Source organism: Symsagittifera roscoffensis, chromosome 2, assembly GCF_963678635.1.
Source record: "Symsagittifera roscoffensis chromosome 2, txSymRosc1.1, whole genome shotgun sequence".
Taxonomy (NCBI): domain Eukaryota; kingdom Metazoa; phylum Xenacoelomorpha; order Acoela; family Convolutidae; genus Symsagittifera; species Symsagittifera roscoffensis.
In genome coordinates, this window is record NC_087063.1 from 39,739,422 (window position 1) to 39,751,784 (window position 12,363).

At 34.2% G+C, this 12,363-nt stretch overlaps 1 protein-coding gene across 5 annotated transcripts in view; it reads right to left on the bottom strand.

Moving 5' to 3' along the window:
* Positions 1–5,014: 5,014 nt before the first annotated feature.
* LOC134839088 (uncharacterized) overlaps positions 5,015–12,363 on the bottom strand; it is a 70,877-nt gene continuing 63,528 nt past the window's right edge. For all 5 annotated transcript variants that reach the window (XM_063854508.1, XM_063854511.1, XM_063854512.1 and 2 more), the window contains 2 exons: positions 6,544–6,912; positions 5,015–5,961 (listed from right to left, as the gene is read on the bottom strand). In XM_063854508.1, the coding sequence (XP_063710578.1) occupies positions 5,020–5,961; positions 6,544–6,912 (1,311 nt within the window). In that variant the 3' untranslated portion in view covers positions 5,015–5,019. The remainder of the gene's footprint in view (positions 5,962–6,543; positions 6,913–12,363) is intronic.

Consider the following 12,363-nt stretch of genomic DNA (forward strand, 5'->3'; position numbering starts at 1 on the left):
AGATTTTTTCGAGGGGTGACGGTTTTTCAAAAAACGTTTAACGACTTTTTTAGGTCAACTGAGCAATTTTTTTTCCGAGCGTTCCCAGAGCACCGTAAAAACGCAATTTCGGCACAACTTTCAGCACCCCAAGCAGTGTTTTGAAATAAAAGTCAAAAAGCCGTTTTGGGCACTTTCTGGAAAATTTTGAGTGAAAAATTCCAAATTTTTGGCGCGCGCACGCCTTCAATATTAGTATATATTACTGCCGAGGGCGCCTCATGAAAACTTTAAGGATTGGTCGCCGAAAATGGAGGCCCAAAAATAATAGCAAATATGTTCCTTTGGCTGCTGTGGGGATCGCATCCCTTATGGGGATGAACGCTTGCCCACAGCCTCCTTCTCCCTGTATCATTAAATTCTAATGTGAAATTTAAGAATTTCTGAAATTCATTTAACAGGAACTGAAGAAACTTTGGAAAAAAAGTAATTTTTATGATAACCTCTAAAAAAAATCCAGTATAATCGATTATAATAGGTTATAATGGATTATATTGACCTGTCAATTTATATGGATTGTAACCGATTACAATGGACTAGATTGACATAAAAAATATTATGATGATAGTACATTTTTAATGGATTACAAAACTGTAATTTTATAGACGCTGACCAAAAAATGACAATATAATTGATTATGATCAATGGGCGCTCGGTGCGAGTAGTCGGAACACTTGTTCAGAATGCGTATTTTTTCAAAATTTTTGCATTAAAAATTCGAAACTAAAAAAACCCAATTTTTCTAACGCTCCTTATGAGAAACCGCATAACGCTCTTCACGAGAAACCAACTAAGAAAAAAACCGCTCAAATTCAAACAACACTGATTTAACAATGAAATTAAAACTATAAAATTAGCACGCAAAAACACAAACCCGCAGCTATTCACGATGATACACAATTCGAAACGCATTTTGCTCCATTTTCTAGGTTGCCTTTTTTAATAAGCTAAATCTAAATATATGTTCAATTAAATTTTTCCATTCCCAAGAGAAGATGTTTCCATCAAAGTAAAAGTTGTCACGAATGGAAGACAAACTCTATATTACTAGTTCGAAACCAAAAAAGAAGAAAATTTTTGCAGCATGCTAAAGAATTGGCGAAAAATTTTTCAAAAATGGACTGAGAATTGTGAAAAAATCAAAAACTATAAGTCATTATCCAAAAAAAGTGTTTTCTCTGGAAGAGTTATCGCAATAATAATGACTGGTGCACTGCAGCCATGACAAAGTTGAGAACTTATACAAGTATTGGCCAGTCTCAGTTTACAAACAGTCATTGTTCATTCCTTGCTATAAATCCCACAGTGAAGCACTAATTTCGCTGAAAAATACTAATTTATGGAAATTGAGAAAATTCTACTGCTCCTCCGGAATATAGAACAAAACAAATTTTTCATATTGTATCACTTCGCAGGTACCATCGACAAAAAAAATTTGATTTGTTTGAAGTGCAAATAGCACAAAACGATGCAAAAATAATCATAGAAAAAACAAAAGGAAAGTTTTCTGAAATCTTTTTTTTAAATGCGTCGTTTTTGTGCTTGATGGTATGCAAAAAAAAACCAAAAATGCATTGAAAATGGTCGTCATTGACTATCAACAAGCTAAAATTAACCTTAAAAAACTGATTTCCAGAGTAAAACTAAAATTCATATAGCTGATGCTTTTCCTGTTGTAACAACTGCTAGTTTGCTTTTCACGCAAGTAACTAGACAAAAAACAAAAGGTTTTCAACTATTTTTACAAAAACAATTTATAATATCGTTCAAATCACGACTAACAGGCTTCTTGTTTTACCAATCACGCTGCTCCAGTTTATTCTTTTAAACCTTATATGGCGTGTGGGGGGATGATTTCATAAAAAAAAAATTTAAATTTTAGAAACCAAATAGTTCATGTTTTTATCTATTATTAATCGATTATAATAGGTTATAATGGATTATATTGACGTGACAATTTTTATGGATTGTAACCGATTACAATGGACTAGATTGACATAAAAATATTATCATGATAGTACATTTTTAATGGATTACAAACTGTAATTTTATAGACGCTGACCAAAAAATGACAATATAATTGATTATGATCAATGGGCACTCGGTGCGAGTAGTCGGAACACTTATTCAGAATGCGTATTTTTTCAAAATTTTCACATTAAAAATTTGAAACTAAAAAACTCAATTTTTCTGACGCTCCTCATGAGAAACCGCTTAACGCTCTTCACGAGAAACCGCCCAAGAAAAAAACCGCTCAAATTCAAACAACACTGATTTAACAATGAAATTAAAACTATAAAATTAGCACGCAAAAACACAAACCCGCAGCTATTCACGATGATACACAATTCGAAACGCATTTTGCTCCATTTTCTAGGTTGCCTTTTTTAATAAGCTAAATCTAAATATATGTTCAATTAAATTTTTCCATTCCCAAGAGAAGATGTTTCCATCAAAGTAAAAATTGTCACGAATGGAAGACAAACTCTATATTACTAGTTCGAAACCGAAAATGAAGTAAAATTTTGCAGCATGCTAATGAATTGTCGACAAAATTTTCAAAAATGGACTGAGAATTGTGAAAAAACCAAAAACTATAAGTCATTATCCAAAAAAGTGTTTTCTCTGGAAAAGTTATTGCAATAATAATGACTGGTGCACTGCAGCCATGACAAAGTTGAGAACTTATACAAGTATTGGCCAGTCTCAGTTTACAAACAGTCATTGTTCATTCCTCGCTATAAATCCCACAGTGAAGCATACTAATTTATAAAAATACTAATTTATGGAAAATGAGAAAATTCTACTGCTCCTCCGGAATATAGAACAAAACAAATTTTTCATATTGTATCACTTCGCTGGTACCATCGACAAAAAAAAATTGATTTGTTTGATGTGCAAAAGTTACAAAAATATTCATAAAAAAACGAAAGGAAAGTTTTCTGAACTCATTTTTTTAAATGCGTCGTTTTTGTGATTGATGGTAAGCAAAAAAAAAAGTAAATCAAAAATGCATTGAAAATGGTCGTCATTCACTATCAATAAGCTAAAATTAACCTTTAAAAACTGATTTCCAGAGTAAAACTAAAATTCATATGGCTGATGTCTTTCCTGTTGTAACAACTGCTAGTTTGCTTTTCACGCTAGTAACTAGACAAAAAGGAAAAGGTTTTCAACTATTTTTACAAAAAAAAATTTATAATATCGTTCAAATCATGACTAACATGCTTCTTGTTTTACCAATCACTCTGTCTTTTTGATTGTTTTTATGGTGCCTGATTTTGGGTTGAAAGTTTTTCTTTAAATTTGAAGTCATTTCCACCTCTGTAAAAAAAGACTACTTGTATCAAGGCACAGCTCTTAAGGTCCAACTTCCCTATAACAATCATGAAAAAAAATTTTGTTATTAAAAAAGGATGATACTTTTCAAAAGAAACAAGGCTGCTCGTATCAGGGCGAAGTCCTGAATGTTCCGAATGCTTTTTAAGGTCTATAGAGCAGTAATTACATGAGAAAATTAAATATAAAAAAATAATGAATTTTTCATTTTATTTGAGATTTTTTTGTGAAAACCATCCCCCCACATGCCATATAAAGTACAACGTGATACATTTTGCTCCTATATACAAACCAGTTATGGCGAAGAAGTTCCTGTCAACAAATTGGCTAAAATAGCAATTTTTAAATCCCCATAACTTTACGAAAAAAAAATCACAAGTGAAATATTTTTTTTCAAATTTAAGCTCAAGACAACAATACCTGTCGAATGATATAAAAACCTTCGTTCAAAAATGGCCAGTTAAATAGTCGAAATTTGTCTAAGAAAAACCCACCCCGAGCACAAATACTCCGTTACTTTCTATACAAAAGCCGGAACAATAAATGCAAAAGAAAATGATGCTCGATTTTCCCACATAACTGATAGAAAGAACAAAGTAACGAATACAATGAAACCAAATAGTGAAATCTACTTGGAACATTTTCTGAACCGGTTTGTGGAGCTGCCCACGCGTTAAAAGCATGAAATATGTCGCGCATTAGGATAAATTAGTAGTTTCTAATTACAAGTGAAAAGCTTTTTAGATTTGAGCTTAGGGCGTTACAATATTTTACATATCATTGCCTCAATTCAAATTTTATTTTAAAATAACGAATCTTCTGTTGCAACCACTGCACACAATTAGCAGCGATGATTTGTTCGAACTGTTTAAGCTTCAGTTACAGTAGCAAACTCTTTTCGTATTGAACAATCAGATTTTATTTTCTCTCCTCTTTTGCTTTTTGTTCCGACTTTCGATATGAAAGTGACGGAATATTTGTGCTCGGGGTGGGTTTTTTTTTCTTCAGACAAATTTCGACTTCTTAACTAGCCATTTTTGACAGAATTTTTTTATCATTCAAAAGGTATTGTTGTGCTGAGCTCAAAATTGAAAAGATATTTCACCTGTGATCATTTGTCGTAAAGTAATGAGGGTTTAAAGATCGCCATTTTGGTCAATTTGGGACAATTAACGCGCGATATATTTCGCGCTAGTAACGCGTAAGCGGAGAGTCAATCCGTCTTAGAAATCGTTCCAAATTGGTTGAAAGACGCTAATTTGCCATAATTGTTTTGTTACAATGAGCAAAATCTATTCTTTTAAACTTTATATGGCGTGTGGGGTGATGATTTCATGAAAACTTTTTTTAAATTTTAGAAAAAAAAAATTTATTTTTTTTTAAAATTATTTTTAATTTTTTAATGTTACTACTGCTCGATAAACCTGAAAAGGTAGTCGGAACATTCAGGGCTTTGCCCTGATACGAGCAGTCTTGTTCTACTCTCGGACCATTTTTTTTGTAAACTGGCCTACAATTCTACCAACGACTTCGTTTGCACTCAAACGAACATAAATTAAGGAAAACTATTTTTTAATCGTACCGTAAAAACTAATATTTTATAAAAACTAAATTTCTTTTTTTTGTTCAATAAACATTTGATCAGGGTGTTAAGTTCAGCTTCAAATCTTCAGGCAGCAAAACGCCATCTGAAAAGATGGCGAATTCGCTACGACTTGAATCATCACGATAATTTCTCCTTTTTGGTCGCGAAAAGTTTGGATCGTTCAAATTTTCGGAGGCTACTGGAAACTGGCTGACATTTTTAGAGGCTCTTTGCATCGTTGGTTGATCGTAACTTTCAACAAGAAATGGATCTAATATTTGAATTTCTCGTAGGTTTTGTATTCCTTCAAGTTTTTTACTTCCAATGGCTCGTGGAATTCTATTAGAGCCGTCAGTTTCTCCCCCAAAAGTAATTGTCCGGTTTCTCGGCTTTAACTCCTCCGCCGTTAGTTCGTTTGAAGTTTTCGTTTCATACTTAGCTCCTAGTCGCATAATCTTCGCCCGTTTTGACCTTTCTTCCACAATTTTCATTCGGACAAAACTCTCATAAATTGACTGCTGCTCGAGTGATGTTAAACCATGGGCAACTTCTAAACCGGGAACCGGCGAATGTTTTCGTCTTTCGGGCAAGCCGAAGTCTATTACATCATCAGAGTTGTCAACGTACTCACGCTCAAATACTGCTGCTTCTACCTTTTGATTTGCTGTTTCAATTGTCCGTTTTGGCATTTCGTTGACGATGTCGGCTTGTCGAAAAAGAACTTTGCGAGCTCGGTTAGTTTGAAAAATCCAGTCGTAATATTTCTGTTCATTATCATCATCTTTCGTAGTTTTAAATTTTCGACTTCTCTGAGACAAAAACTCAGGAGCTGGTTTCAAATTGTTCTTGACCTCGTCGAGGTTATGTGTCAAAATGTGCGCTGTTTCGATTCTCGGAAGAGTTTCTTGTGAATTCACTTCTTGGAATGACTTCAACGATGGTTTCTTTGCGTGCTTCACTGCATCTTGCCATTTTTCAAAATCGTTAGCACTCCCCTCCTAAAACCAAATGGTTTCTAAAAACTCATTTTGAAAATGATTTAACTAAAAACTCGCCAGTGTTCTGCATTTCTCCGAAAATTCTTACAAGAATTATCAATTTTCATTTTATATGTCTTACGCAAGAAAAAAGCGCAAGGTTTTGAAAAAAACTTGGAGAATCTTAAAAGAAAATTATTATTGTGTGATCGGACAACCATCCCCCCGCTCCCCCTCCCTCATATATTCGACACCTCACCACCCAAAGTTTTGAATTATTGTACGGCATCTATGTTTAGCTGCCCGTCCCAATGATTTTCTTATTTGCCTTCGAATTTCCAAACCTGTTCATAATTATTAATACGGCTAATTTCTAAAGGAAAAGATTCTGAGAACTTTTCCCTGCGTCTTCTGAACTTGAATAAATGCTGAGCCTGATGTGCATTTGATATAGCAGGTACAAGAATGTGGCTACACAACAGGAGGAAATGATGGCTGGAACTTACAAAACCACTAGTTGCATTTAAAAAGTTTCCAAAAATGTCAAAAGAAAAAGAAGAGCTTTTTTCCCAGCTTCTTTCTGAATATTATTGAAATGTGAACCTGATGCGCGTTAGGTCTCAACTCATACGATACAATATCTGATTCGAGCTTCACTTGTTGTTCTGCCAGTTGTCGACTACTCTGGTCAATCTGCCTGGCGAAGTCCTTCTTCCTAGCCACATTCTGCTTCCACTTTTCGAATGAATCGAGAACAGTGTTGTCAACTACACTTCCTTGTCGCCATTGATTCCCGTCAGTTATAACTTGTTCTTTGACCTCACCATCCAGATGACTCTGGGTGAACACTGAGGGCCATTTGGGTCTTCGAGGTATGCGAGGTGCTACTAGTTGATTGTCTTTATCTCGGTTGTGAGCATGAAGGTTATTCGGTTCTTCAGAGGAGTGTGACTTTAACAGCCATTCCTCCACCTAATGAAACGAGAATTTTTAATTGAAAAGGGTGACATAATTATGCTCAAAAGGACTGGTGTAAGGTTAAAACTTTAAGAAATCAACAGAACAGCATTTAATTTTATTTTCATTACGAGGCCAAACTGTGCATTTTGTGCATTAAGCGGATTCCGCAACAAGGACGCTCCCTTTGTTCTTTTTTTGTTCTTTACTTTCCTTTGATCGTTCCGACAAAATTTTAACATGTTTAAAGACTTGTCTCTGGAATCCAGGAACATACAGACACAAAATTGTGCTCCTATCCAGTGCACAGTTTGGCCTCGTAATGTTGATACAAAAAAACTGGTTGGTTAATTAAGTGCAGTAATTGTACCAAAAACAGCTACTAACCTAAATAGAAGTTTAACGTAAGCAGTATCATATAACTTTTTAATGTTTTTGTTGAATTTTTTTTTAATTTTAAAAAATCCAAAATTTTTGTTGTGTCACTAGACTCGCTTTTTAATAAAAACTGCAATAATCAAAACAACAACAATAACTTACAACATAATACTGTTAAAAGGCACCAAAACAACAGAGAATCATTTAGAAACAATTGTCGAAGAGTGCGAAGGTGGACGAAGAAATCTTTTGAAGTCTATGAACACTGAAACTTACAGTCAAGTGACTCTATAATAGCATTTCAATGATTTTAAGTTTTATCAGTGGTGTCAGGCAAGGCTCAATCTTGGCACCTTTGTTTTTAATCTGAACCCTCAAAGGAGAAAATCTTGGAATTGCACTAGACGATATTGGTTGTTGCGGATCTGGATTTTGAAGATGATTTCTGTCTGCTCGACGGTAAACCGGAAGACGCACAAAAGCTCGTTTAGCGAGTGGCCGAAAACTCAGGGTACGTTGGACTCGAATTAAACGTTGGTAGGACTAAATTCTGCTCTCACAGTATTGTCCAGAAATTTACTGTCAACAACCAAGAAAAGAAAAAGTAGAAGACATTACGTATTTGGATAGTAAAATCCAACTGAGAGGCGATATTAAAAGAGGTCAAAACCTGGATAGGAAAAATAGCCAGAAATTTTAAAAGCTGAAGCAGATTTGGAATCATTAAAGCCTGCGTCAGAAGCGTTCTGCTTTATGGAGCCGAAACTTGGCCCTTAAAAAATCTGATATCAAACGAACCGATGCCTTCAAAAGCAGGTGCTCACAAAAGATTCTCCACAACGGAAGCAACCTATTTACATCAGACTTAAGTCCAAAAGCAAAACTGGACAAATGTACAGTTTTTACTGAACAACTCTAAAGGCTGAAGTGGATCGGTCATGCTCTTGGACCCCTGTAAACTGGGACCACTGGGATTAATCACTGTAAATTGGGGGGAAATGTTTGGCCTCAAAGCTATTGGACAACTCAAAGCATTGAATATCATCAGTGAAGATGATGACTATGCCCAGATTAATAAAAATAATTTGGAAAAAATCACGCATTGCATTTATAAGTATCCAGAAAGTAATCTGCTCTCGTCTCCTAGATATTAATTTTTTTTGGAACTGCGATAAAATCGAGTCAAATTCTGAAAAAAAAAACTCAGATGATGCGGGTCGAAATAGAAAGAGGTGAAATTAAAAAAATCCAACGTGAGAAAATTTGTCTAGCTCAAAATCACAAACAAATTGAACCGCAAACGAAATCACAAGTTTTATTTCAGTGAAGTTTAAGAAACCAGTGCAAAAACTGTGAACGTTCACAATTGTGTAATTAGTTTTGTTTCAATATAACAGTAATTGCATCAAAATGGTGAAATACTTTTTCCGGATGGGGTATTTTGACTCTCTGAAAAAAATGAAGATGATATACTGAAGAAACGATTCGGCAGGTGTTAAAACCAGCTCTGGTTTCAAATTTGAGGTTCTAATGTCAATTTATTGAAATGTACATATCAAGTTATGGTTATAATATTGTATGAATTTACAGACTATATCAAATTACTTTCGGAGGTTACGATTATAATAAATAAACATCTATTTGAAAACATCTAGTCCAACTATTAACTTGAAAACAAACATTCAAATGTTGGTAGGAATTTTGGATCGAGACATTCGTTTATTAATTCAACTCCCAGGTTATGCAAACAAACTACCAGCATTAATAGCATCAGCAAGATTACCAAAAACCAAACCAAATGATTGCATTCACCTTATGATAATAACTTATCCTGAGGAAACTGTTCAAGAAATTGAAATTGACTCTTCAAACAAAACATATGATTATATTTGTTCTTTACTGGAAGGAAATAGCTCAGCAGTCGTCATTACCGATTTCGAAGGAATTCACTTCTGTGTATAATTATTAAACCAGAAACAACAAAATTGAATGGATACTTTCCAAATATAAAATTTGGAGAAAAATAAATGTTCCTTGACACACTAAATCAAAATTTCTGCTTAATCTTATCTTGTCCTCATTTCCCAAAGAAATTCTATTCCCGGGTCACAACAGCAATTTTACCATCCGTAGCAATTGATAACAATTTACACTTAATTATCAACGACTTTCACCATAATCAAAATTACGATATTATCGTGAAGGAAACCAATCCTAGATACAAAGATATTCTTCACATCTTAAAGTATAAAAACTCAGCCATAATCGAAACTGCTTGTGAAGAAATTATTTTTTGTGAGAAAAATAATTAAATATAAACCCATGTTATTTAAACACAACAATCGTCACGTACTCCTTTACCAAATAGAAAAATCCTTCGACGCCTGTAACGGTTCATATTGTCCAAAACTTATCTTATATTTCGATTATTGTAACACGTGGGAAGACGGAACAATTGAAGTCTTTCACAACTCGCCATATTGGAATTTTTTTCTAGTTTTGTCGAATACTTGCTTAAGTCATCTGCCAAAGACATAAGCGATTTCCATTCAAATGATCTCACTAACCTCTCGTAATCTATTTATCCGGTTACCAAACCTACGTTACTCACTTATTGGAGTAGAGAAACACTCTGAAAACTTTTATCTTTTACATGTGAGTAAGGTTAACTCCAGTATATTAACTACAATCACAGTTCCAGGAAATCACCCTAATTTCCTTGAACTAAGTCATTTTCTTGCTTTTGACACAAATGCAGAATTTTTTCTAAATCCACCTATTTTCTCTAATTAGAAACAATGATGTTTAATATCAACGACCAACCAGTTTCAGTTATTCATATAAAGAAAACATTTGAATTACAACCACATTTACAAGTTTACATGATAGTTAATGTTCGATACATCGAAACAGGTACTTTTGAGGAACTTAGTATTTACCCCACTTCCCGATATTGGCCATTCTTTCTTTTTGTATCTGATCACCCAGAGTCTTGTCCTACCAATATTGAATGTGAACATTGTACATTAGACTAGAATGATAATTTTTTACGAAGGAACCTTTGTCCAAATTAAAGGTTTCCAACGCTCCTTCATTCTAGCAGAAAATTTCAAAATAATCCCAATTTTTATAATTCATTTCGAAACGCTTTATAATGGCGAACTACACAGCACCATTATTAAACCAAGCAATAAATACTGGCATTTAATACTATGTCTTGCAAATAGCTTAACATTTCCCATTCCCTGCGATCTAGACCAGATTGAATGAGCAGCGAGAATGACAACTGAATGTCCTATATGTTTGGAAATTTGCGATCAAATGAAAAAATTACACAAAAATTTACCTCCACAACCACCACATTTAGTTTGCGTTAATTGTTATAATAAACTCAAGCTAAGAGCTAGTACACCATTCGCAAAAATTCCTTGCCCCATTTGCAGGCAGATTATTCATGTAATTAATATGACAGAATACGATGTCTGTAATATCTGCAACCAATTAGTGTTATCCAGAAACAAACGGAAGGGTGAACATATGATAGTTAAGCACCCATATATTACTGTGTGCAATAACTGCATTGAGAAATGCAAAAACATCTGCCCTATCTGTTTTTCCAAAATTGCCTTTGATGAGTTTTGGGCATAATTTACTTTTATACAATGTCAAAGGAATGCCCTGTTTGTCAAGAATTGAAAACAACCCTTCAATTAAGGAAACTTCACAAAAGAAAGAATCCACAACCATTTTATTTTATTTGTGATGAATGCTACATGGACTCTCAAATCCAAAACTAACTTAATTTTTGACAAATTCTTATGCCAAATATGCCACCAGGATGTTCACGTATTAAAATTTCGAACAAATTAACAAATGTCTGACCTATAAAGGCAATAAAACAAGGAATAAACAATTATGCTGTTTGTTTAGGAAGTCGCAAAATGTTCTGCTTGGTAATGGACATTGATTTTGTCCTTGATTATAATCTCCTCGTCGAAGTTGACGGTTACCAAGCGCGCACAAACCGTATTTATATTCATCCCGATCAACAGCAGTTGGATATTTTTTGCCAACGTTATAGTCCTGGCTTCCACGATGAAGAAAAATTTACAGTCAAAAGCAGCAGTAGATTTTTTAATATTATCTTAAATGCATTCAACAATGACGAAGATGTCATCGACATAAACTTCCAAACCTCCAATCGAGTTATTTTTTAATTTTTCCTTCTTTAAAAGAATGATTCAGATAACTTTACCAGCTTTTATATGTAAAATTTTTCAAGCTTGTTATTTTTATTTCCAAAGTTTTCTTTATGTTTCTCAACCCATTTTACAGTACTTCCGAAAAACCATTGAACAACCCACTCTTGAATGCCCAATTTGCTACTTACCAAAATCCAAATTCAAGAAACAACATCATAACGAGCCACATCATCCACCACACTTCATCTGTATAGACTGTCATGACCAAATTGTAGCCCATTTTTCCAAATATGGACAGATTTTATGCCCCATTTGCCAAGTCCCAAATTATACCCAATCACTTTCATATTACTCCCCTTGTTGTTTATGCGAAAAAATGATTAAAAGCGCAAATTGGGGAAATACCCAAACCCAATGTATGGCAAGCTATCAACATATTACTGATTGCCATCAAGGTATCATTATTTGTACAAGATGCCTCCCTAATACGGCACAATGTTGTCCCTTATGCCACATCCCTTGTGATTTTTCCGACCCCTAGAATTAATCCTCAACACTTTACGATGTCCATATACGATTCCTCTACCTTCCTACATTTGGTAAGATCTATAGACTTCAGTAATCAGCTCACAATTTATAAACCTTTTTAAATAACATTTAACACAAAAATCTCTTTTACACATACTATATTATATACTATTTACCCCCCGGTTTTTTCTAGTCCCTTTTACCTATAAAAGGGGACCCCATGGTAAGCCTGTGGATGACCCCAGGTGGACATACATTTAAGATTAGGGGTTAATTAATGCCCAAATTTCCATTTTTTGCTTTAACTTCATAAGTTTAATATCTGAGCTTAACTCAGTGTTGTAAAGTGCTTTATTCC